Source organism: Chanodichthys erythropterus, chromosome 13 (genome assembly GCF_024489055.1).
Source record: "Chanodichthys erythropterus isolate Z2021 chromosome 13, ASM2448905v1, whole genome shotgun sequence".
NCBI classification, from domain to species: domain Eukaryota; kingdom Metazoa; phylum Chordata; class Actinopteri; order Cypriniformes; family Xenocyprididae; genus Chanodichthys; species Chanodichthys erythropterus.
The window spans coordinates 46,828,223-46,856,206 of record NC_090233.1 but is presented as its reverse complement, the minus strand read 5'-3'; the positions used below and the strand labels follow the sequence as shown (position 1 = coordinate 46,856,206).

The window sequence follows — 27,984 nt, the reverse complement described above, 5'->3', positions numbered from 1 at the left end:
AGGTGTACGAGGACGTTTTAAGTTATGGAACTTGCAGGATGTATTAATGAAACAAAGACCTCTTATATGCCAAAACATCAAGGAAAATTTGATTTCTCATGTCATGACCCCTTTAAAATACAATTTAATCACAATAGAGCATTGTTCTGCATCCAGTGACCTATAAAACCTGATTAATATCATATCAATGTCATAGTTTTTACTGTCAAAGTACATCCTGTCAGTCACCTGAGTGACTGTTGTTATGAGTCTTATCTGCTATGTACAATCTTTCTGCTATCTTAATATATACAGTACAGTAATATAATATAATATATTTTTATGTATTTTTTCTTGAGCAATAACAGTTTAAACTTTCCAAATATAAACTTACCCTAAAAAATATTTACAACCCAGTCATATGGGCATGAATTATACTATGAACCTATGTGTCACATTCTAATTATTAACTTTCTTTGTTAAATTTTAATGACAATTGTAAAATAAAAATATATTTTTCAAACTTTGTTTTGTTATCAACGGCAAAATAAATCGATTTCACAGAATACTGTAAGTGTAATGGTTCAAACTTCTTTCGAAGAGAAATTTGGTTGGACCGAGTTCACCACTTCAGCTCATCGCTGGTTGGGCTTTTCCGCGCGTCACATGAGTGACTGCCATAGCAACGAGAAAACGCTTTCACACAGCCTGATTGAACGCTTCCAAGAATTCAGACAGTCGTAGATAGCATTTGCTTTTTATTTATTTTTATTTTTTTTTGGGGGGGGTGGGGGGGAACTCTAATAATAAACGAACTATCCCATTGATTTCGATATAGTTTCGTTTTGAAATAAGCCAATTATTTTGTGGCTACAATGGCAGACACGCGTGTGCTTCCCAGTGGTAAAGTGTACCGGCAAATGTTTGACGCCCAGGTAATAGTACGAACTCATGTTCATATCTAAACGACATATGTGTGTTTTACTTATTGTTGATGCTTTCTTTGTAATATTGTCGATCATCTTCAGGACTGAAGACCTGTTGTGGCCTAATGTGTTAATTTTGAGTGTTTGTGCTCAGGTTCAGTTGTCTCTGGCTCTCTATGACTCGCGGAGGAAGCGCGTGGCGGATGAGGGCGACTGTCTGCTAAGTGGAGATGCTGCAGACTCTGCCTCACAGCAGCTCAATGAGACATTCAACATCACAACACGGTATGATGCTCCTGCTCCTGCTGCTGCTGCTCACGATACGAATTGTAATTTGTCTATTTCGGTTTTAATGTGAAGATTTGAACCTTAATTAAAAGTTACTGTTTTTGATAGGGACACAGTTTATTCAGGTAGAAAAAGAAAGGAGGGCCAGGATGATACTGAGGGTGTTTGGGGTCTTCCAGACACTGTTGGTGAGAACTGATGCTTAATTGTTTCCACCATGGAATCTTGTTTCTTTTCTTTTCTTTTCTTTTCTTTTCTTTTCTTTTCTTTTCTTTTCTTTTCTTTTCTTACATATAGGCATAGTACGCAAACCTAAACAATATCTAAGAACACAAACATTAGTTTTAAACCAGCATCTGTTATATTTCGTTCAAAAAAGACCTGCAATATATTGAAGTACAATTGCAGTAAAACTGCAGTACAAAATAGTATAACTGCAGTATAATTAAAGGGTTAGTTCACCCAAAAATGAAAATAATGTCATTTATTACTCACCCTCATGTCGTTCTACACCCGTAAGACCTTCGTTCATCTTCAGAACACAAATTAAGATATTTTTGATGAAATCCGACGGCTCAGTGAGGCCTCAAGATCCATAAAGGTACTAAAAACAGTTCATGTGAGTTCAGTGGATGTACCTTAATATTATAAAGTGATTAGAATACTTTTTGTGCGCCAAAAAACAAACAAAATCGGAGCGCCAAAGTCACATGATTTCAGCAGTTTAGCCGCTTGATAGGAGAGCCGAATCACTGGTTCGATTCGTAAAGCTCCGAAGCAGTGTTTTGAAATCAGCCCATCACTATATCACTATATCATATATCGCTAATTTGTTTTTTTGGCACACAAAATGTATTCTTGTCGCTTCATAACATTAAGGTTAAACCACTGTAGTCACATGAACTGTTTTAAATATGTTTTTAGTACATTAATGGATCTTGAGAGAGGAAATGTCATTGCTGGCTATAGAGGCCTCACGGAGCCATCGGATTTAATAAAAAATATCTTAATTTGTGTTCCGAAGATGAACGAAGGCCTTACGGGTGTAGAACGACATGAGGGTGAGAAATTAATGACATTATTTTCATTTTAGGGTGAACTAACCCTTTAAGCACAACCATAGATTTGCATTATAATGAAGTATAATCACAGTACGACTGCAGTACATTGAAGTTCAACAGCAGTAAAACTGCAGTTTATTCGTGTCCAAAAAAAATGCAGTTTTCCATATGTAATAACTGCAGTAATCTTTTGTAAGGGAAACGTTTTCTTCAAGACACATATCTCTTGCCAATAATATTAATCAAAGGCCCGGTTTCACAGACAGGGCTTAAGCCAGGATTAGGCAGTTCAATTAGGGCATTTAAGTAGTTTTTATAAACGTACCCTAGAAAAAAGAAAAAAAAAAATTACTGGTGTGCATTTTGAGACAAAACATTGGCTTTGCCATATTTTAAGATATGTCAGTACAAGTTATTTTCAGTTAAAACAGCTCAAACATGCATTTTAATCTAGGACTAGCTTAAGCCTTGTCTGTGAAACCGGGGGAATGAACTATATAATATAGAATAATTGGAGTACATGTCCTAATAATGTTTCAATAGGGAAGCCATTTCTAAAAACAAAACTGTAGGCCTAGTCATTTTCCCAAAAGTCTTTTAGAACTAAAAGTCAGTCTGTTGTGATTCTGTTTTGACTGTAGTTCCAGAGAAAAAAAACTCAGACATCATTGATCGTCTTATGGAGAAAAGGCAAACGGATCACAATGAAGCTGTTTCTCAGTTGCAGACAGATCTCGCCAGCCTCACTGTGGTAAACACATTTGTATAGTGTTCATTTGAACCCAATTCATTTGTTGTGCACCTAGTTATCAATATGTTATAATTTTCTCTCTCTTCTCTAAAGTCTTATATTGTGATATTTCTGCATTTAGGGGTTTGAACCATTATTTAGACAGACAGGAAAAGATATCCTGCTCAGATTGGCTGAGTATAATGACAATATTGAAAGACTTATGCAGAAGATTGAGAACATTTCTGATTTAGTGGCACATAGCTATCAGGTGAGGACCAAATGTCAAATACAATACTTGCTTACTTGTCAAATTCAATATTTTCAAGTAAATAAGTGTAGGATGACTCAATTGTTACTCATTATGTTGTCTTAAAAAGGACATACATGAGATCTGGAACAAAGTCTGCAATGAATCTTCCTTGAAAAAGAAGTGGATTAAAGAGCTAGACGAGATATATGCCAAATATGAAACTGAGAGAAAAACCATGGTATGTGGTTTATATTATATAAAGCGAATGATGCTGCATTCAGTAGATTTGTACACTGCTTATTTGTTCCTCTTTCCTAGATTGCAGAATTACTGAGAAAATACACCACTAAACTAGAGAAAATCAGTTATTTGATGCCACCTGATGTCCACAGACTGATTGACAATGAAGCCATGGTAGTATATTCTACATGAAAAATATGTATTTGCATGCATTATATGTATTTTATTTTTTGGGATTGAGTCCATGTTCTCCACAGATGATAAACCAAGCCCTGCTAGCAAATCGACGTGCTTTGGCCAAACTGTGTTTGAATTTGATGGAGAAACATTTGCAGATAGATGTTTTCCAAAGGCTGAGATGGGAGGAAAAGCTTCAAGATTGGAAAAGAATGAAACTTATTGATGCAGTCAGCCGGTTCAAGTATGTCTGATGTTAAAGGGTTAGTTCACCCAAAAATGACTCACCCTCATGTCGTTCCAAACCCGTAAGACCGCCGTTCATCTTCGGAACACAGTTTAAGATATTTTAGATTTAGTCCGAGAGCTTTCTGTCCCTCCATTGAAAATGTATGTACGGTAGACTGTCCATGTCCAGAAAGGTAATAAAAACATCTTCAAAGTAGTCCATGTGACATCAGTGGGTTAGTTAGAAGTTTTTGAAGCATTGAAAATACATTTTGGTCCAAAAATAACAAAAACTACGACTTTATTCAGCATTGTCTTCTCTTCCGGGTCTGTTGTATATATATCCGCTTTCACTCCACAGTGACACTGCTTCTTCTTCTTCTTCTTTCCTGTTTTATGGCGGTTGGCATCCAGCTTATTGGTGCATTACCACCCCCTTCTGCTCCGGACAGTGACGCGATTAGGACATCTGCGACATGCACACCTATGCACCATTTTAAAAAATATAGCAATACCAAAATACAAACAATGTAGAATAGCTTGAATACAGCGTGCGTCTCCCTCAGACTGTAAACGAAGCTCAGGCGCACCGGATAACACGTCATCAGCGTCAATGTCCGGATATACATTTTCGATGCTTCAAAAACTTCTAACTAACCCACTGATGTCACATGGACTACTTTGATGATGTTTTTATTACCTTTCTGGACATGGACAGTATACCGTACAAACACTTTCAATGGAGGGACAGAAAGCTGTCGAACTAAATCTAAAATATCTTAAAGGGGGGTTTACATGTTTTTTTTCTAGGCTTGATTGTGTTTTGGGGGCACAGTTTAACATGTCTTAATGCTTCGTTTTTTTTTTAAATGCTGTATTTTTCATATATTTTATCTTAATTCTACACCTCTGTTTCCACTGTCATATGAACGGCTCGTTTGACTTCCTGCTTCTATGAAGCCACTCCCTCCGACATACGCAATGTGCTCAGATTGGTCAGCAGGTTGGTTACTGGCCCAGTCTGTCGTGATTCGCTGAAGCGTCCGGAAACGCCACGCCCCTTATCATTCGTAGTTATGCGCTTAGGTGGAAAGTAAATAATAGCGCCGTATTGCTGTATCAAATTGAGCCGAATCAGACCCAGATGAAGAGGAAAAAGTAGAACCTCTGCAATCGCGGCTTTTGAAGGATGTTTATGAATGGTATTTCATTTAGTATTTAGTATATTACAGTTTTATCCTGATTAAAGCTTTCCTGTAGTAAATACATGCCTGAGTAGTCGCATTTTTGTAAAGGTAGCGTTTAATTTATAGCATGAACAACTGTTTGTCTATGAACATAGAAGTTTGTTGGTGTTTGTTGCACTAGAATTTAGCTAACTGGCTAGCAAAAACGAGTTGCTCTTTGTACACGTCCTAGATGCATTAAAAATAGCAACAGAACTATAACATTACGTTTAAAAGACAAACAATAAAACGTACTTACAGTTTGGGGCTGATAAACAGCAGCTTCTGCTTTTAAAGTGGGAACTGCTTCATCTTTCAGTAAAAGTCTTTGTGTAAATCCAGCATTGAACTCGTGTAGATTCAGGAAGCTGTCTTCAGCACCGCATCCAGTGTAGAAAATATCACAGAATATAATGGGTTCTATATCTTTTGATGCGTCGCGTCGCACAGCTCGCGTTCGGTGTAAACAACTCTTCCGCTTTCATTATGCTGCGCCACATGGCCTCGCCCACTTTGTTGCATGTTCCCGGGGGCGTGTTTATGTTAATAGCAAGGGTTTATGATGTCACCAACCCGGGAAGAAGCTCGTTGTAGTCCAAACCACCCGTTTTTGTAGGCAATAAAATGCCATAACTTTAAAAGACAATATCTCCGTGTGCATTGAACTTTCAGTGCTGTAACTTTGCAGATACTGTTTATGCTCAAGCAGCAACATTACACACTAACTAAAGTTAAAAAAGTGAAATCGCATGCAACCCCCCCTTTAAACTGTGTTCCGAAGATGAACGAAGGTCTTACGGGTTTGGAACGACATGAGGGTGAGTCATTAATGACATAATTTTCATTTTTGGGTGAACTAACCCTTTAAAAAAAAACAGTAAAAATATAGATTATTTACTGATTTACTGATTATATTTATGTTTTCCCTGCAGAGACTTTATGAACAGCCCTCACATTCAGAACCCTATAAACATTCAAGATACTCTGAGAACAGTGAAGTCAGATCAGAAAACACTGAGTGAGAAACGCATCCAAACGCTGGAAATTCTTAGGTGAGAAATAAAACACAGATTTCTAGTCATGCACTCTATTTACTCAGTTAATATTAATTGTTAACATGCTGTGTACCTTTTACTCACATTTAGAGACATGACGCCTCCAAAAATCTCAGAGTCATCAGTTGCGGAATGGTATTCAGCATTGTCTGCCATCAATGAGCAAATGGGTCAGAAAATGTGCTTCTCATTACAATAATACAAAATGATACAATGTTATTGCATGCCCTACATCACTTTGTGCACTATGTTCCATTTATTTAGATTGTATTCACGTTGCCACAATGGAAAAACTTCACAAAAACTATGAGAACAGCTGGCAAGTCTGTTTGGCAGAGGTTGATCTATTTAAGGTAAGAAATAAGTTAAGCTTTCTCATTTGTCTTGATTGTCAAAACACAACATTAACAAAATAATATTCTCAACACTTTACACACAGATAGAGGTGTCTACATTCGGATTCAGCTCAGATGAGATACAGAATATTGTTAACGTGGAGATATTACCTCTCATTGGCCAGTGTCAGTCACAAGTGGATGTCTATTTGGAAAATCTGGATGTAAGTTTTTCTTAATGCTTTAAATTATGTTTTAACTTTTGGACTATAAACTTGCAACTTTATGGATGTGTTCTCTGCATCTTTAGATGTTTTTTTATGTCAGTACTCTCTCGTGATACACTTTGCATTTTAATCTTCTTACAGAAAGCTTTTGAAAGTTTGGCCAAAACAGCAGCTAATGAGAGCAAGTGTTTATTCAAGTTTATTTGTGGGCTGGCTCAGCTGTGGGAGATTCACTGCGAAGGCCTGTTGAACAGAGAACAGCAGCTTCAAAAGTCATTGGAGTCCATCAGTCAAGTCCACAACCAAGAGAGCCAGGCAAGATTTTATTAACTGTTTTATGCAATACTTTTGAAGAGGTTTCTTATAAGTGTTCGGAAAAGTTACTTTTTAAAGTAATGTGTTACAATATTGTGCTATTAATTGCATTAGTGTGATGCTTTACCACCAAATCTGATGCTCATAATATCTATCTATTTGCAATATTTTGTAACATTTAATGCCTTGACATGTTTGCTGAACATGGAAATAATCTGTCAAATGTCTCACCCGACAGAGGAAAGAGGCCCAGCTGGATATGATGTTGGACAAACTCAGGCAGGAAAGCTCAGAAGAAGCTCTGAAAGACTCCTTAGAGAAGACACTAACCTATTTGAAAGACATTAAGAATGGGTAACGCACATTTAGGTTTTTTGTTGTTGTTGTTGTTCTTGTTTGTACATTAAGCTGCTCAAACTTGACTTTAATTAGAAAATTATACAAATTAAGAAAGAAAACCTGGACATTTTTGTAAATCTTTTAACTGCATTGTTCTTTAAGGTATATGAACATCTATATGGAGGAAGTGGAAACTGTGGAGTGTTACCCATCTATAGTCCTTCAGGAATTACAAGCATACAGTCTTTCTGTCAGCCAGTGCTTTAATGTCAAAGAGGTTTATGGCCAGGTACGTATTCAACAAGAACAAAGCTAGCTGTTATATCAATGTTTGTGCAAGACAAACATTGTTAAGAGAATTGTCTTTTTTTTGTCAAAGGACCCTAAGGATTTTTGCCAACTTTATCCCTCTCTTAAACTTGGTGAGTTGAAAACTAGTCTCAATGAGCCAGATTTTTGTTGCCTTTGAATTGTTTAACACCGATTTATCATGTTTATTTGGTGTTTACTCAGATCAAAGCATGACAGCCATTAAGAATGAGAGATTGAAGAAAGATGTTGAGGTGAAACCTAGAGGTGCACAAAAGCCACATTTCAACAACCAAGGAAGCTCAACATTTGGCTCGTCCTGTGATTTGGTAATAATGACACATACATATTTCCCCTTCTTAAATTTATTAAAAATTAAATTTTTTCTATTATTTCATTATTTTATTTCCTCTATTTTGTAGGATGACCAAGATTGTAAAGCTCTAGAATTTTCAGTCTCTCAAACCAATGAGACTTTCACTACCGCAAAAGGAAACATGTACAACTGCTATGGGTTTCACACTACATGTGACGAGGATCTGGAGACAAACCTTAAGGAAACTGAGCTGGTTTTATACCCAAAGGCTCTAATTGTTGAATTGCTAAAAGAGTAAGTGTACAATAAAAATGAAAGAATACAATAATGCTTTGGTTGATGTCTATCTTGTGTTCTACCAATGATAACCAATGATCTGAAATTAAAATTGTGCAATTAAAAAAAAACCCATGTTCTTTTTTGACTATAATTTACTTCTGCATGTAGTTTTTTCTGTTTAGTTTTTCATTATTATTTTTTATGTTTAATTCCTGCATAGAGTAATAAAAGAAATGAATACTGTTGTGTTTCCCCATCAGTGTGAGGCAAAAAATTTTCAGCCATCTGGAAGAGAGATTTCATATTATTCTAACTAACACTATGACTGTTGTGGAAGCCAAGAATGAGAAACTGAAAGCAGAGCTGGAACTTCGCCTCCAACTCCACCAACCCCGTACTGTAAGAATCGAGATGGATATTCACAATGTCAGAGCAGGTTTGTCTCATCACATCTAAAGCCATTTGGGCTTTTACTTATTTAGAAGAGTAACAAGAGCCCTTGTGAAGAAGAAGTACACTTTTGCATACTTATAAAAAAGAGTACTTATTAAGGAAATAATATACTTTAAAATTATATACTTAAAGCTGCAGTCCATAACTTTTGGTTAAAAATCAGTTATTATTCTATTCTTGAGCAAGTACATAACCAGCCAGTGTTCAAAACTATCTCTTTACATTAGCCTGATTCACAACGGTACGCTTGTAATAATCTTTTCTAATTTGTATGGTACTGGTGGGTTTCTGCTGGAAATTCGAGCATGTGGCCATTCGTCTTTGCATCATTACGTCATGTCTGTTTACATGAAGAAGGAATCCCAGCTAATAGGCTATATGACATGTGGAGGATGCTACAGGCGGCGGATCAGCCTTTTCTCAGAGCAGCTGCAATAATTAAACTTATAATTTTGATGGTGGATTGTAATCCAGAAAGGTCCAAATGACAATCATCAGTGACAAATGGAGATTCACCCGTAGTTAAAAGCAAAAAAACTTCAGACTGCGGAGTGGCTACAGAAAATGAAATCTACAGGTAACGCTAATACACACTAAATACACATAGTCACGCAATGCTGATGTTGTTAACAATAACATTTTGAGAACAAAGTATAACAATAATAATAATTTGCATGGTTTGACGTGATCCGTGCCAAGCGATCGTTAAATTTAATTACCATTGGCAGCACAATTTATTGTAATGCTTTTATTCTCAGTTGGTCAGAACAAAAGTGGCAGACATGTTATTTACTTGTTCAGATGACATTTTCCAGTGAAAATTCTTATTTTCGTAGAATCTGTGATTCCAAAGTACACTATCCACACGAATGTGGTGACTGACAGCAAACATTAGATTCATCTGCACTGAGGAGCCGTGCCGATGCACAACCCACGTAAAGATGATAATTCCGCAAATAACTGCAATTGCAGGTTTCAAACAGAGATGGCGATAAAGAGGCAAAACTTATGAACTGCAGCTTTAAGTGCGAAAATGTATTCTATATATATTGCCTTTCTATTCTATTGTCTTTGAAATATGGTTAAAGCGTACTGCTGAATGAACTAACAAGCATATATGATAAATTCAAATTTAATGTCATTTCTGTTCAAACTTGTATCTCATGGATAGTCATGAAAAAGTCATTAAAAAAATACTATTAAGATTTGAAGTACACTACAAGTGCACATTCAATAGAATTAAGCATACTTTTTTTTTATAAGCGAGCTCAGTATGTAGAGCTCAGCATTCATTATTCTCTTCATTATTTGGGCAGCTGAACTAGTGCTACATCGGGAACGCGTGGATCGACACTGTAAGGGTGTACTAGAAGTCCTAGAAGACTGCCGGACAGACTTACAGGAGTTACAGATACAGAAAAATAAACTGACTGAAGACTTCCAAATGCAGATCTACAGTAGAGAGAAAGATTTTACCTTTGCCACTAATTCTGAAAAGTAAAATGCAAATAAATGTACAAAAAAAAGAGTGGTAATGATGTGTGCAGTTTATACTCAATCTGCTTATTCTGGTCATTTTTATTCACAGAATAAATAAACTTTGTACCTCACTTCAAACCAGCCTGGACAAACACATCAATATCATCCAGACTTTACAAAGAGACTTCAGACAAAAGATGGAGTTAAAAATGGAGGGCTTGAGGGAAGCAAATGTTCAGATAATGAGATCTTTCAAGTATGTCACTGATATTCTTTCATCAGTCATCAGTGTTGTGTTGTGCAGTGAATCTGATTCTGGCCAGTGAAATATATTAATGACATTTGTTGTCCATTCCACAAGATTGTTTTCTGAGGGGGGGAATTTTACACCCCAAGAAATTGAGGTCTTTCAGTCACATCTGGAAAAAATGGACAAGCGCATCGATTCAGCAGAGGGGGCCATGATGCAGGACATGGAAGAAAAAGAATCAAAGTGTCTGGAGCAGGTTAAGATTTCCAGCTGATAAGTCGATCACTGTGATCATGCACAAAATAATTATTATTTCGACAGGATTTCACAGTGAGAATCCATTTTTCCTCAGGTCAAAGATATAATCAGGAAGTTTGAAGAAAAATTCCGTTTTCTTGCTATTGAGCTGAAGTTTCTTGAAAAAATGCAACAAATCTTTAACAACACACGAATCCAGATCAAAAGCGTGGTATTTTCAGTATATCATTTACTCTTATTTAATTCTTGCCCTCTGTCCACTGTTCATAATATGTTTGTATTTGTATGTGTCTGTTCAGGCTTTAAAGAGTAACATGCAGAAAAAGACGATTGACAACATGTTGAGCAATTTAAAGGAAATGACTGCTAAGTATGGCCAACCCAGCCCTGATAAGAAGGTAAATCCTCTTAATATATTATTAGATTCACATTTATGTAATTATTATACTAGTCTACAGAAAACTATTTGTTTTGTAGATTGTAACCGTAGTGGAGATAACAAGTTTAACAAATTCTCTGATGGAGGAGCTACAGAAGAGGTGTCAGTATCTTGAATGCTTCTTGGTAGGGCATTACACTTTCCAATGTTACTGGTATTTTGACATGTAATCCCTATAGACATGGATAATAATGTCTGATATATTTTTTTAGGATGCCTCTATGGCTGTCCCCCGACCAGAGACTCCACTTCAGGGGGCTTTTGCAGTTGCAGCTCGCACCAGGTCCCGTATACAGGAAAAAACAGGCAGTCCAGATGGAGACAGCCTGCTCCATCCTAGCCGCATTGGAGTGTCCTTCCTGGATGATGCAGCAGTGGGGGTTATCAAAGGCCTACTCAAGTCAGTGTCCTTAAAGAGGGCCTAGTATGCCCTTTTCAAGGTCTTGAGTTTGTTTTTGGGATCTACTTGAATAGTTTTGTTAACATTGTCCTCATAGTCATAAGAGACTTGATTCCCTCAACGTGATTCAAGTTTTACTTCAGTTTGTTTGCGTAATTGTTTCTGTTGTGGGCAGCTTTTTGCAATGCTCACGGAACTAACACATGACATCTAAGTAAAATGAAAACTTTAAAAAAAAATGAGGAAATAATCTACTTCTCATTATGTACATAATGTCTCTTTCCTTGAACAGGGTAGGCAAAACTAAAGAACTCAAGGAGGTAAACACTGACCCAACAGAAAGACACTTTTCAGCAGGTTTGGTTGTTCGTTTGTCCTCAATTAATACTGCCTTTGTAGTGAACTACAGTGTTATTAGTTACTTTTTACACTCACCTGTAACTAGTTTTTGTGATTGTAAAATTTGAAATTCTTTGCCTTCAGCAAAGTTAAACTCCCCTCTTGAATCAGGTCAGAGGTCAGGAAAGAGCGCCAGTCAGTCTGGAATAGAAACTCTTCACAGAAAGTCAGTGGAGTCGATGACCACACAGAGGTTTGGCATTTCAAATATGATAAGAGATTTAGGAAATACTATTAGAGAAGTGGCAATGGCTCTCCTCAAGTGGTAATATAATAATAAAATCTGTCTACATAGAAAAATGTAGTTAATGTAAAAGCTGTTAATATAATAATTAGTATACTTTACATTCATTGATCATGTAAAATGTACATTTATGATACAAAATGTTCTAATTTAAGAAACATTCTTTTTTATTTCTTTGAAATGATTCTGTCTGTGTAAGGAGGGTTTCCAAACCCAACCGCTTTGATAAGAAATTCCTTATTTTTGGCTCAAAACCTGAAGAGCAGAAGGACAGGTTAGTGCATCTGCTAGCTGTTATTTTATGTTTTTTTTTTTTTTTTTTTTGCTTCATATTCTCTGAAATTTGTATTTCTCAGTGTTTCATTCAAAGCCTCAATCACCAGTATTCTGTGGAAAGCCAATGATATTCTCCTCTTGGTGGCAGAGGTACTATAAAAATATGATCACAGTCAGTGTGAATTAAGCATTTGGTGTTAAGTAAGTTGATTTTAGTGTGTAACTTAACTATGTGTCACCATCAGGAGTTCTATAAGAAGAAAGAGCGCCGCCCTATCACTCGTTCTGAGCAACTGCAGGAGACATTTGATCAATGTGCAGAGGATATAAACAAAAGACTTCTTATCTACCAGAGTCAGTCACATGATTACCACAACAGCTGCCTGCAAGGTGAACTCTTTGAATATTGCCCTCAAATTAAAAAAGTATTACAATTTAGTATGCAAATATTTTGATAATCTCACCATTGTATGATGCTGTCACCATTGTATGGTTCACATTTAAATTTCTTAAAAAGCATTGAATTTTTCAAAAGAAAAAAAAAAACTAAAATGACACACCTGAGAAGGAAATTATTGGTAACACTTTATTTCAATAATCCACTATAGATATTCTACTAACTATAAGTAACTTTGCATTTAATAGTATTATTTACGTGCATAAGGTGAATCTGTGCCAAAGACGGGCGTGCACTGTGTGAGTTCGGACACTCGGGAGGTCATGAGCCACATACGTTAGTTCGTAAGTCAGTTAAATTGATAATCGTGTCGAAGCAGCTGGTGCAGGACTGTACTGCATGCAGAGCCGACCAAAATCATGTGAGCTTTTGCGCTAAACACAGAGACTGGAGCTTTCAATGTTGCTGCTATAGCTTCGGATAGAAAAAACAAAAAGATGAGTGTGCAAATAATTTTGTAAAAATCAGAGAACAGCACAGCAGTTCCTTTCAACAAAACAATTACTAGAGAGTGTTTGTGTGTGTGTCAGTGTATGTTCACACTGTAAAGTTATATAAATCTAATAATATTCATAGATCTAGCCAGTCCTGGTGTCAGGACATATGACTTGGGGGGGCTTGTGGTTGAAATCGCGTTTGGTTCAAATTGTGTTCCCGCACGTTCCGGGGGTTTTAGGGGATGGGGGCTTTAGATCATCGTATGCCCCTCTTGATGCCAACCATAAAATTGGACCAAAGTGATGTCAATAAATAGTAGATAACTATAAAATTGATACAAACATAAAATAACAACCAAACATAACACCAAGAAAATCATGCCATCAGTCACTCACAGTTCTCCGACTTAATCAAACTCCGAAAGCTTGATAAAAAAAGCAGGTCTTCAAGTCCTTTTTAAAAATGTCCATGCTTGATTTGGCAATAGGGAACAGCCTATACACTGGTCAAAATCGGGATAACTCCCCAAATTTTTTAAACGTTTAAAAATTTTAGAGAGGTCAGAAGGTGATCAGCTCGGCTCATAATTCCTTTCACACAATTTGTGCCGCAACAATACAAGCATCAACGATTTCCATGCAATTTATCCTGAGAGAAAAAAAAAAAACCTGCAAGCTCATACAACAGCAAAAATCTTACTGTGTACTTTAATTTTGATGGTCCTACTGACTATAAGTAAATTTTCAAGTACATGTCAACTTATTCTACTAACATTCTCCCTAACTCTAACCTAAAAGTCTACATGTAGTTGCAGAGTTACTTATATAGAATGTCCAAAGTGGATTATCCATATAAAGTGTAACCAAATTATCTACAAACAAAGTTTAAATTGACTTTGAGATGAATTAAAGACACTACAGGCAAAAACATTAATTTTCAACCTGGCTTTATCCAGTGTTCAGATTTCTGTTCTGTAAATAGTGCATATTTAATTAGTTAATGCATCATTTGCATATTTAAACAACATTTTTGAAAATTTGTAATACTAAACAGGTGTCTTAATGTACTGCAATTAATTAGCTGCGGAAGTATGGTGATATCTATTTGTTAAAATGTTTACCCTATTCACCTGTAGTGTCTTGCCTTAATTGTGGAAAATAGGTGAAAAGATGGTGACGGACAGTTAAAATGCAGTGTTTTTGGAATATACCATACAACCATACAATACCATACTGCCTTGCAATCTCTGTTATAACAATACAGAGGTCTAATTACAAGACAAGATCATGTTCATTTATATTACATGACAATATGTGAAAGTTTTCACTTCGTGTAGAATTTCAGGTGCAGTTGAAGGCCATTGAGGAGTTTCTGTCTAGCGTACCAGAGAAGCTTTTCTCTAAACTAAGAGATCAACACCTTGAAGAGCAGACGCAAAGCATGACACAAATTCAACACCGGTTTAAACTAGTTCAACAGCAGAGTGAACAAAAGAGGGTATGTGAACAAATGCAGAACAATGGTAAGGGCAGAGGAAATGATCATAACCCTCCTAAGTTCCTCTCATGTAGTAATTCTGCGGAAGAAGCCATTAAACTGTCATAATGAAATATTACTGTTATTTGCCTCAGATATTTGCAAAATATTATTCAAATACATGCACCCCTAACTATGTATAAAGCATAGTCACCAGGTTTCTGCTGTTCTGTGGCCTGCTGTCATAGAGGGAGCACAGTGGTCAGTTGCGTGTGCGTCTGAGCCATCCGGCTTGTGAGACAGAACTGAAGCAGCTGGTGGCAGCTGAGGAGGACAGACAGAGAGAACAAAGACAAGCCATCCAGAATACCAGACAGGAAGTTCAGGTTACAGACTTACTGCTTTAGACTTTCACTCCAATAATCGCTGTTCTGCTTTTATTGCTTTTTTTTTTTTTTTTTTAAACCTCAATAAATTTCAACTTGTTCTTATTTCTGGACAGGCCTGTGCCCTCAAAAATGCAGAAGAATTTGTAACTGCACTTTCCAGGTTGGCAGAGGCCTTACTCTTCCAGTTCGACAATCTCATAACCATCCACGAGGTTCAAGTGGGATGTAAGTTTATGAATTAATAGTATTGATTTGTAGATGGTGCCACAAAACAGGTTTGGGTCTTTCAGGCATGTGATCAGCTAAGGAAAAAAAGAAAAAAGAATATGAAATCAATTTATTCCCTCAATTCAATATAACTTAATATAATAATATTATTAACATTATTTTTATTGTATTATTATTGTTGTAAAAAAATAGAAGTAAAAATATAAAAAGGAAAATATTGTTCCCCAATTCAATTACTATGTAATAATAATAATAATAATTTTTGTATAATTTTATTTGCAACACAAGAGTAAAATTACAATACTAATATTTATGGCAGTCCTAACTTCTTTGCTTTCAAACGTTAAACCAAAGGAGCATTTATTTTGGTGGATAACATCTCAGGTTTTGAATATAACCATGGTTCCCTGAGAAGGGGAATGAGATACTGTGTCTTGAATCTGCACTATGGGGAATGCCATCAGTGTGACCGGTATCTAAAGCATGTGTATACACACACCAATTTCCAACAAGTCCATGACGTTGTTGACAGAGTGCCCACGCATATAAGAGGGCATCTACAATAGCTGGCATCAACTTTTTTGTCTTAAGAAGACGTGCAGGTAATCCCGAGGTATGGCAACAAGAAACAGTGTCTCGTACCCCTTCTCAGGGAACCATGGTTACATTGTTATGTAAGACGTTCCCTTTCGAAGTGGAATTCAACCCTTTGTCTTAAATCGACGCTATGGGGAACAAATACTGACTCCGCCATGATGAGGGAATGCCTGTCTCATTAGCTGTGCCTATGCCTATAACCACAATGGGCTTAGCATTACTGACTCTACAGACTTTTTTAGCTAGAGTCCGAAACCTCAATCATACAGGGCTTGGGGCTGTGATGGTTGGCATGACAACCGTGCCACCGCAGTGGTGGAGTGTCACTGGCAGTAGTGTGATGTATATATGTATATATCTCAGAGGTCGCGTTAACTAAATTTTTATTTTAGCAGTGAGGGAAAAAATATGAAGCCTGTCTGTCATTTTGAAAGATTACTGAGGCTGATGTAGCTTGTAAATGTAATTCCCACCCCTGTCCAGTTGGTGGTGAGTGCGCTCCAGTGTCTGCAGAGCACGAGTTCATTCTCCAGAATAAAACGATGCGCTTGATTACGCACAGCCAAGCACCCAGTTTAATAATTTTATAATAATAAAGTTATAATACTTACATAATTAACCCTTTAACTGCCCCACCAAGAAAAAAGCATTTGAAAATTTTTTTTGTTTGCATTTGTATCTCATTATATCACTATTTACCACACTCACTGTATTTTTTTTCAATACATCCCATAATTTTTTAAATATCGGCCTCTACCAAATGGTTGAGATGGCACTTAAAGGTAAAATAAAAAAATTCATACACATACTATGAAATTCAGAAAATATGATATATACTATGATATAAAATACTAATTTATTTAAAACATAATCAAAATAAAATAGTTTTATATATTGAATCTTGTTTATTTATTGAAATATTCTATAAAATATTTCAGATTTTCATTTTATGACAGAAAATTACATGTTTTCTTGTTTTTATAACAATAAACAAAATAAATAACACAAATAACTAAAAGTAACAAAAATAAAGACATTACATTCTTTCTGCATTCAAAAACTAAACACAAAATAGCAAAAGATAGTAACATAATGGCATTTTAGGCTTTTATGATTCAAGAAACGCCATCACGTGTGGTAGTGCAACAGGATTTTTTTGACACATGAACATTTCTCTTCTCAGACAGGGTGAGACTCTGGATCCTCTATTGGGTCATCAACATCACTGAGATCAGCATCAGAATCTAGGGGGTTTTCTGGGACAAGGGCCTGAAAGAGTGCATGTTCTTGTACCATAGAAACTGTTGACATCCATCTAGTAACTGTAAAAAAAAGCAACAACAAACAAATAATTAAATAACAATCTCTTACAATTTTAATAATGTTAGTTCACCAGCATGTCATTTAAGAAGTAATTGCCTCATATAATAATGATTTCCACACATTAATTCAATGAATTCATTATATTTACATCAAAAAATATGCAAAAGTGGCAAAAAAATACATATTTAAGAAATTATCTCAGCATATTTCATGAAGAAATAACAATAGCTGTCATATTCATAGCTAATAATGATCAGAAGTTTATATTTCTCAGCGAATAGTCCATTCTGACTGCAGAAATGGATGATCTGAAAACATTACCTTAGCTTTTCTGCATTTACCTTTAAGTGACAAATCAACCGTTTGGTTGAGCATGTTTTTGAAAAATTATTTGAAACATACTAAAGTTTTCTCATGGCACCAAGTAACATAATTTTGTAAAGTTAGGGCTCTTACAGTGTAATATGTCAAAAAAAAATGTGCTTACCTTGCAAATTTTCACCAAGAACAGTTCACATGGCAGGCAGGAGTGATTTCGTACTCGGTTACTAACGTAACCTCTGTTCCCTGAGATACGGAACGAGTACTGCGTATGGGGAAAGGTCTCCTTTTTCCCCGTTACTGAAGCCTTTTTCAATAACACAGTGTAACTGCATCGTCATTGGTTCACTCATAGACAAGTTGTTGAACCAATGACGGCGCGGCATAGCCGCTCGGCCTATGGCGACAAAGCCCGTGAATATTCCCGCCGAAATGGGCGGGGTAGCTATTTAAGCAGGCGCTTCGCCATAGGATTTCAGGTCATTCGACTGAAGCGACGACACTAAAGCCGCAGCCTCGTGGCACGGCATGTAACGCAGTACTCGTTCCGTATCTCAGGGAACCGAGGTTACGTTAGTAACCGAGTACGTTCCCTTTCGATACTTCACTCGTACTGCGTATGGGGAACGAATTCAACCGCGCCGTACCACGGCAGGGAACGACTGGACTTGTCTTGGACACCGCGAGGGAACCAGAGGACAAGTGAGAAGGCTGGAGCCGTCGAACCCTTGTTACACTACCAAAAGGGGAGTTAACTCCCAGAGTGGCATGAAGCGGAGCTCAATAGAGGCCGCTGGATCATACCGAGATGACCGAGCTTGTAAGGTCGGGACATCCAAATGATAAAATCTGACAAAAGTGGACGGCGAGGACCAGCCGGCTGCCTCACAGATGTCTTAATCAAAACTCCACTAGACCAGGCCCAAGAGGAAGCCATTCCTCTAGTGGAGTGGGCTCTAACTCCTATGGGGCAGTTGAGGCCCATAGAGGAGTAACAAAGAGTGATAGCATCGACTATCCGACACGCAAGACGTTGCTTTGAGACTGAAGACCCTTTGGTGCAGCCACCAAAGCAGATAAAGAGCTGATCGGATTGCCGGAAAGGCTGTGATCGCTCAACGTAGGTCCTTAATGCCCTGATGGGGCAGAGCAATTCCAGCTCTCGCTTGTCCGACGAGGGAGGAAGCACTGAGAGGGAAATGACCCGTGCTCTGAATGGAGTCAAGACCACCTTAGGGACGTAGCCATGCCTAGGTTTCAAAACGACTTTGGAGTCGTTGGACCCGAACTCAAGGCATGCAGGGCTCACGGAGAGGGCCTGCAAGTCACCAACTCGCTTAACCGATGCTAGTGCAAGTAGCAGAGCGGTTTTGAGCGTCAGGGGCCTGAGGTCAGCTGAACGCAGTGGCTCAAAGGGAGGCCCTTTAAGAGCTCTGGAGGACCAAACAGAGGTCCCAGGTGGGAACAGTGAGAGGACGAGGAGGATTTAATCGCCTAGAACCTCTCAAGAAATGCACCAGGAGGTTGTTTCGTCCCACTGACTGGCCAGCAATAGGAGCATGAAACGCTGCAATGGCTGCTACGTAAACTTTGAGCGTTGAAGGTGTGCGACCCAGACTCAAACGCTCCTGGAGAAAAGACAGTAGCGGAGATACATCACACTCCACTGGGTCTATGTTGCGTGTTAAACACCAACTAACAAAGACCGACCATTTCTGGGCGTAGAGGCGTCTCGTGGAAGGAGCTCTCGCCTGAGAAATGGTATTCAGCACGTCCCTGGGGAGGTTAGCAGGCTCCCGTCGAGGGACCAGAGGTGCAGAGCCCAGAGTTCTGGCTGGGGATGCCAAATCATCCTGTTCGCCTGAGAGAGGAGGTCCCGTCTCAGGGGGATTGGCCAAGGGGCTTTCATGGAAAGCCTGAACAGCTCTGAGAACCAAACTTGGCTCCTCTAGAGCAGGGCCACCAGGAGGACTCTGTGCTTGTCTTCCCCGATTCATCTGATGATCTGCAAGATCAGAGCAATCGGGGGAAAAGCGTAAAGGAGGGTGCTGGGCCAGATGTGAGCCAGCGCAATGTCCTCCTTCGAGAAATAAATTGGGCAGTGAGAGTTGTTTTCTGAGGCGAAGAGGTCTACCTCTGCCTTCCCGAAGAACTCCCAGATCGTGAGAACCGTCTGGGGGTGGAGCATCCACTCGTCTGAGGGGACATTGCTCCGGGATAGCATATCTGCTCCCAAGTTTGTTCTCCCGGTTGTGTGAGTCACTCTGAGTGACTGAAACCTTGGTAATGCCCATTCCAGAAGACGCTTCGCCAGAGCGCATAAGCGGCTGGACGAAAGACCACCCTGGTAATTTATGTATGACACCATTGTCATGCTGTCCGACTGGACTTAAGACGTTGCGTCCCGTCAGGTGTGTCTAAAAGGCGTGAAGGGCTCGAATCACTGCCAACATCGAGGCAGTTGATGTGCAGATGGCTTCTTCATGAGACCACGAGCTGAAGGCCGGTCTGCCCTTGCAAAGAGCACCCCAACCTGTGTTGGGTGCATCTGTTGAGAGCACCATTCTTCTGAACACCGCCTATAGGGGTACACCTTGACTGAACCATACAGGGTTCATCCAGGGTTTCAGAGCTGTCTAACAGGCCTGATTGACCCCGAAACGCAGGCGGCCGTGCCACCAGGCGTGAGGAGGGACCCGGAACTTCAACCAGTATTGCAAAGGCCGCATCCGTAAGAAGGCCGAGCTGCAGAACCGGGAAGGCGGAAGCCATCAGCCCTAGCATCCTCTGGAAGTACTTCAGAGGGAGATAGGCTCTGTTCCTGACCAATGCCGCGAGCTGCTGAATGGCCAGAGCGTGCTCTGGTGATACTACAGCCGTCATACGGGCTGAGTCGAAGACTGCACCCAGGAACATATACGTTAGCTGGGGAGCAGTGAGCTCTTGGCAAAGTTGACCCTGAGACCCAGACACTCCATGTGGCTGAGTAGCACGGATCTGTGATGCTCCAGCTCAGCTCGTGACTGGGCTAGGATGAGCCAGTCGTCGAGAAAATTGAGAACCCGGATTCCCAACTGTCTCAGTGGGGAAAGCGCCACGTTCATGCACTTGGTAAAAGTGTGAGGAGCTATGGACAGCCCGAATGGAAGGACCATATATTGGCAAGCCACGCCTTCGAATGCGAATCTCAAGAATCGCCTGAGATGGGGGGCTATCTGGATGTGAAAGTATGCATTTTTCAGGTCCAGCAAGCAGAACCAGTCCCCGGGGCAAACCTGCGCGAGGATCTGTTTCAGCATTAACATCTTGAACTTCCATCTCATGAGGGAAAGGTTCAGGAGTCTGAGGTCTAAGATGGATCTAAGACCGCCATCACTCTAGGGAATGAGGAAGTAATGGCTGTAAATCGCTCTCTGAGGGGAGACCATTTCTATAGGCCCCTTCTCGAACAGAGACATCACTTCGGCTCGGAGGACGTGAGCGTCGTCCGTGTTTACTGAAGTGGGAAGCACCCCGCAAAAACGCAGGGGTCTGCGAGCAAACTGGAGCGAGTAGCCTTGAGATATTATCCCCAGAACCCCCTTGATACTCCGGGGATGGCCTGCCAGGCCCGTGTGACAAGGGGTTGAATGGTGCCGGTTGGCGGGCCGCTGGAAGGGGGGCCTGCATACCGGCTAGTTTTTAGAAATGCTCATGCATCCTCATGAACGTGGCTTGCAGGGTGAAACCGGCAAACAACATGCTGAGAAACTCAGTAAACAGATATATGCTTCTTGGAAAAATATACATGTGTCCCACCTGAGTCAGGGGAGAGCATCAAGATATATTCCACAGAGCGGTGTCGGAAGTGAGACCGCTCTACCTCAATGAACATGGCTTGCAGGGCAGAGCCAGCAAGTCACATGAACAGAGGTCCAGCATAATGAGCATGTTAGTTCCACCAAGCACAAGTGAGCATTGAGCTCGCTTTCAGTGAGCGCATACATCCTCATGAACGTGGCTTGCAGGGGCAGGGCCGGCAAACGACACGCAGAGAGACTGGAATAATATGCTACATCAACTGATATGCTGAATATAAATAACATAGGTCTCACCTAAGACAGGTGAGAGTGTTGTTATATTTCTCAAAGGACGCTTGCAGGGCAGAACCGGCAAGCAACGCGCTGAAAAATTCAGCAAACTCGGCAGAAATACGCTGTATCAACTGTATATATACACACATATATATATATATATATATAAATAACATATGTCTCACCCGAGACAGGGGGAGAGCGACATGTTATATTTCTCAATGAAGCGGCTTGCGGAGCAGAACCGGCAAGCAACGCATAGAAAAACTCAGCGCAAACAGCAGAATCAGCTCCATTAATACAGTATAAAAACATGTTTCTCGCCTGAGTCCGGGGAGAAGGTCACGTTATATTTCTCAATCGACGCGGCTTGCGGGGCGGAACCGGCGAGCGACGCGCATTGAGATAAGGAAAAATACACTCACACAAATAGAAAATGTATCATGAGTCTCGCCTAAGTCAAGAGCATCATGTCAAATTCAGCTGAGAGATTGTTAACTTCTGCAAAAATCTGCTATATAAACTGAATGTTTATAACATGGGAGTCACCCAAGAGGGGGAAAAGTGACATGTTATATTTCTCAATCAACATGGCTCGCGGGCAGAACCGGCGAACAACGCATAGAGAAGACTCAGTGCAAACAGCAGAAAGATGCTCCATTAAATTAAGCGTATTAAGCGTATATGTTTCTCACCCAAGCTAAGGAAGAAAGACATGTCATATATCTGAATTAACGCGGCTCGCGGGGGAGGGACCGGCGAGCGACGCACATAGGGAGAAATAAACTCACTCAGATAGAAAATGTATCACGAGTCTCGCCTAAGTCAGGGGAGAGCATCATGTCAAATTCAGCTGAGAGAACGAGAGCTCGCATCCTCAACGAGCGCGGTTTGCGGGGGAGGACCCGGCAAATAACACGTTCGGAGATGGCATTTGAAGCAAACGCCAGCGAGAAAGTAGAAAAATAAGCTCTGTACTCACCTGACGGAAGACGGCAGGGAATAAGCTGAATGCTCTCAGATGCTGAAGGCGGCACTAGGGCGGCGCGGTGAACAGCTGCTAGAGAACGAAGATCCGCGGAGCGATTGGCTCTGCATGTGCCACAGTTGTGGCGCGGCATTGTAGGCAACGCCGCCGCCGTGAAAACGGCGATTGTAGCTAGAGCAGCGAGAGCCGCTGGGAAAGCTCTTTTAGAAAGCGACGTTAAGCCGCGGGAAAAGCTCTTTGAACGGCGCCGGATGGCGGCAGGAGACGCGCTGAGAGGCGGCCGGAAGCGGGAAGCGGGCGGCTCGAGAGCGGCAGTCTGCGAGGGCGCCGGCGCTGTCTTCGTTCGGCGGTCTCAGCTCAGTCCGCTGCGGGAGCCTCTTCAACGGCGGCGAGAACTTCTCCCAGGCGAGCTTCTTCCAGGCGGCGAAGGCTTCAGCCGGAGATCAGCGAAGAGTGATATGAAGTCGTCGCTGAAGGAGAGAGAACTGAAATCCTATGGCGACGCGCCTGCTTAATATAGCTACCCCGCCCATTTCGGCGGGAATATTCGCGGGCTTTGTCGCCATAGGCCGAGCGGCTATGCCGCGCCGTCATTGGTTCAACAACTTGTCTATGAGTGAACCAATGACGATGCAGTTACACTGCGTTATTGAAAAAGGCTTCAGTAACGGGGAAAAAGGAGACCTTTCCCCATACGCAGTACGAGTGAAGTATCGAAAGGGAACTTTGTTTCTGACATCCATGTTTGAGGAAGTGTTGTAACAAGTGCTGTTGATTGACACTCTGACATCTAGTGGATTTTTTGTGGCATAACATACCTCAAACCAGATGGTAGAGATGGCTCAATCAGCTTGAGTTAAGTTAGGTACTCCTCTCAGTGAAATATAGTGACTCAAAATGTGCTCTACCATTTGGTCGAGCGGGCAGTTAAAGTTAAGATTCTAATCCAGTTTGTTTTGTTTTAAATGGTTCGTTTTGTTATTTTTCTTGCTGACTATCAAGTTTATGGTCAACGAATGGCTTTTCTGAGGTATAATGCTACGTGACATTATTTGCAACACTGACTGAACTGACAATTTCAGTAAGCTACTGAGTCTTTCAACATATTTTCTATATTTATATATATCATTCTGCAAAGAGGAAAGGATGATCACGTTCACTCACGATCCATGACAAGTGTTCAAGATGGAAACTGAAAAAGTGACGCAGTCTTTGTTCAACTTTCTTTTCATAATATAAATAAATGCATAGGCTAGGCCTATTTACTTATCCTGTAAGTTTGTGAATAAAAATGAAAATGTGGACAAAATCAGAAGCTATTAAAAGTCTTATCATTAAAATATAAAAATTAAAATGACGAGTAAAAATTGATTATGACATATTTTTTACAGTCCGTCAAAATGACGGACTAACGCAACCTCTGAGATCTATATATATATATATTTATAAAACCAAACAACCCCTTCGGACTCCACCACCGCAACACCGCCGGTTGTTGGTGATTTCCCACTGCGGTAGTAAAAAATTGCCACCATCACAGCCCTATACAGGGTGCATCCTAAGACTTATAGGCCATCAAGTGGTAATATTCCTTCAACCATTACCCAAGCTCATATACCCTGTGACAATGAAAAAAGTGGTCTTTTTCAACTTTCCTCCCTTCCTTGTGGGCCCAGTTTTAGCCATATGTGGCCCAAGAGGAGAGCTCTAAGGTTTAGTTATGTCAGCTTCTTTAGCTTGACAAAGCTATTCAGGAAAACTGGCCTAGGTAGACCATTTCTATATGCTACTTTTCCCCTGCAATTAGGTTTTAATTAAATTAGGCCTGTGCAATTAGGCCAAAATCGTTTCCTTCAATTATTTCCTCTTAGCGTCCCGCCTCCTCTGCGCTCTTCTCCTCGCTAGAGGAAGAACATGAGTGTCCATGCTCAGCCTCTGGCCCTGCCTCCAGTCTTAAAACTGTGAAGGACCAGGTCCCCCAGAGATATTGGGTGAAGACTTAGACCGGCGTGGAATGTATCCCCTGAAAGCTGCTGATGGTGCCCTTGCCTCTAAACCTTCTGACTACTGTCTCTATAGATGTGCCAAAAAGTTCAGAGGGCAAGACTGGTGTATCAAGGAGAAAGTTTTTCTCATTCTCCTTGATGTCTGGCAAGTTCAACCACAGATGCCTCTCCGTGGCCACCATCGCTGCCATTGAACACCCAATAGCAGCAGTTTATCTGGTATCCCGGAGGTCCAAATTTGTGGTGTGGCGCAGCTCTGCGACCGCCTTGTGAGACAGTCCCCGCTTTTTAAGCAGATCGGACCCACTTTATATTAAGTGGCCTTAACTACTATGTACTTACATTTAAATTAATCATTTAATACAATGCACTTATTGTGTACATACATGTTTTTACATTGTACTTATATTTTAAAAACACCTGAATGTAATTACATCTGTAATTAATTTCTGTAATTACATTTATAATTACACTGTTGACCCATCTCTTACACCTTACCCCTACCCTTAAACCTACCCATACCACCTAACCTGTCCCTAACCTTACCCGTATCCCACATCAATAGCAGCAAAAGTGTTTTGCAATTCAATAGGAACCCAATAAGTACACTGTACTTCTTTTTTGATGTAAGTACGTAGTAGTTAAGGCCACTTAATATAAAGTGGGACCAGCAGATCCACCTGGTACACTTGCAATGTCATCATTGGGTGCAAGGAAACACCAGCCTGACTTGCTGACGCATATGCCCTGCAGTTCATACATGAGATAGTTAGGATTAGGATCGAAGCAAGGCAGGGACGAAGTGGGGCGGTTATAGCCTAACGTGAATCACTCATGAGGGACTTCCTGTCTCGCTCCCCCAAACCAGATCTAGTCTAGTCGTGCCGCGGGCCATCACTTCCAGCAACTCCTTGTAAGTGGAGCTGGCAGACAGAGAGCTCACTATAAGCAATATCCTCGCCCTCATCAACTTCATCCACCTCATCTTGGCTGGATGATGCCAGCAACATTTGCTATCTGCTTGTGGACAGCAGAGGGGACGGATTTATTAATAACATCTGCCTCAACTCTCTTTTTTTTTAGATTAGAAACTGACATGTAAGTATTGGAGCTAACAGGTGGAGTCCCAATAGGAAAAAAGACTTCCGTCAATCCCCTCGATCGATCCCGCCTTGCCGCTAAGGTGGCTATGGGATCTGAACTATAGGGTGTAGGCTCTCAAGAGTCAAGCATAGGTGAAGCTTCTCACCGCATCACAGAGCATTCATTGAACTTCCTCAAGAGCTGAATGCACTCCGTTCAAAGCCAGATTCTTATCCATCAATCGGGAATGAAGCATGAACAGAGTCTGCTACCATGAATGCATCACTAAGAGTGCTTTAAACTCCCTCAAATGCTTAAAACGCTATTACACCTTGGGGTGAGAATCAAGGAAGAACAAATCTTCTTACCAGCCTCTTTCAGTCAGTCTCGTGAATGCATCAAAATGAGCACATCTAGCTTCCTTGAGGAGTTGAACGTGCTCCACTTGTAGCATTTGTAGCATGCAAACAAGCATCTCCTAAAGACAAAAAGAGTTAATGACATCTATTGCAGGCACTCTTATATGCGTGAGTGCTCTGGTAGTGACATGGACTGTTGTTGGCCAATGAAATGCTTTCAATGCTTCAGACACCGGTCACACTGATGGTGTTCCCCATAGCACCGATCCAAGACGCAGTGAGTTCCACTTCGAAAGGGAACTGCAGGGAGACCTTTAGCCTCTGTCAGCTGAAGGTTGGAGAAAATCTTTTTAAAACCATACTTTCCATAAAAAGTAACAATGTAACTTTTTAGTAACACAATAGTGTAACAGTACTTACTGTATAAAAGTAACGTTCCCAACACTGCTTATAACAATCGTTAATTTACTGAATTGAACCTGAATGTCTTTTGGAAAAGCAGATGCTGAACAAAAGAAGGAAAATATTACTAAACTCATTCGCCAAGCACAAACTGGACTTTTGCTGGAAGACAAGAGCAGTGCTCTGATGCAGAAGGGCAGCAGGTATGAAAATACCATAACCAAGGAAAATGTCTTTCAAGCACCAGTTTTTTTTTTTTTTTTTTTGCTTTAGTAATTTCAGTACTTCAACTCCAAACTTTCTTTTATTTCAGTTAGTTGCTAAGGCAACATTTCTACATTTTGCTCAAGTTTTTCTTCTATTTTATTTTATTACTATACATCTTTATTTCTACTATTTTGAATAGTTTTTTTTTTTTTTTTTTTTTTTACAATAACACTGATCTCAATGTTTTGGGTTTCTTCAAACGACTTTAAAACAAGAACATGATTCCATATCTAGTAAAAAAAAAAAAAAAAAAAATTGAATAAAATGTAATTACTAATTCCAAGTAATTCATTCTGATAGAGTTACTCATCTGCAATAGTCACCATGCATCAGAGGGTTAACTGTTTATGGGACATTAATTGTGAATATTAAATGCTCAGCGTGTTGTTTTGTAGAACATGGCCAGGCATTTGTTACTTCGGATCCACTGATGATAGCACATTTCATAAAGAAGCTCTGGAAACGGCCACCATCACAACTGCTAAAGCAACACTAGGGCATTTTAAGACCATTGAGGTGCGAGATGCCATGCATGAGGTAAGTTCATTTAAAATGAGTTCTGTTCTTGTATAAACATGCCTGTTAGAGCATGAAAATAGGCTTTTATGCTCTTTTTGGATCTGCATACAACAACTGTACATAAGCTTTATGTACTAGGATTTACAACAATAACATAAACTCTATTGGAGCTGTAAAGTGCCAATTACAGCTCAAATGAGGCTGTGGCAGATGCTAATTCATCCATTCAGAGGTCTGTGACATCATGCATTAGTAATTTGCTGGGAACAGCCTTATGTCCATTTCATTTTTGTTGCACCTAAAGCAGAAACCCTGGTGCAGGCTGAATGTTAAAGAATATGAACATATATAAATATAAAAAATGTTCTGCTTGTGTGCCTGCATTAATCTTCCCCCAGCTTTATAGGCGGAGGGTTCAGGAGGAGCTGGACAAAAGCCTGCGAGAGTGTGATGCTCAGGAAAGACAGCTGAAGCAGTGGCACGACTATTGGCAGAGTCAGCTAAAAACCCTCGCTTCACTCAACTCTGAATGACCATGAGACATCTATGAACACTGACAGTCTAAGCCAAGGCATTA

At 40.0% G+C, this 27,984-nt stretch overlaps 1 protein-coding gene across 1 annotated transcript; it reads left to right on the top strand.

Moving 5' to 3' along the window:
* The first annotated feature begins 789 nt into the window (after nt 1-789).
* Nucleotides 790-27,955, top strand: ccdc180 (coiled-coil domain containing 180). Its single transcript, XM_067405954.1, has 37 exons — nt 790-914; nt 1,060-1,190; nt 1,302-1,381; nt 2,896-3,005; nt 3,127-3,255; nt 3,365-3,475; nt 3,556-3,651; nt 3,735-3,898; nt 6,041-6,160; nt 6,254-6,333; nt 6,428-6,516; nt 6,603-6,722; nt 6,867-7,040; nt 7,279-7,394; nt 7,542-7,668; nt 7,759-7,801; nt 7,893-8,017; nt 8,111-8,298; nt 8,544-8,719; nt 10,053-10,233; nt 10,325-10,471; nt 10,577-10,721; nt 10,818-10,934; nt 11,023-11,121; nt 11,201-11,287; nt 11,375-11,562; nt 11,855-11,919; nt 12,046-12,154; nt 12,405-12,479; nt 12,562-12,631; nt 12,727-12,871; nt 14,713-14,873; nt 15,101-15,238; nt 15,355-15,466; nt 26,722-26,824; nt 27,284-27,425; nt 27,806-27,955. Exons 1-37 carry the CDS (start codon nt 855-857, stop codon nt 27,938-27,940), a joined length of 4,458 nt encoding a protein of 1,485 aa, XP_067262055.1. The 5' UTR covers nt 790-854; the 3' UTR covers nt 27,941-27,955.
* Nucleotides 27,956-27,984: the final 29 nt, after the last annotated feature.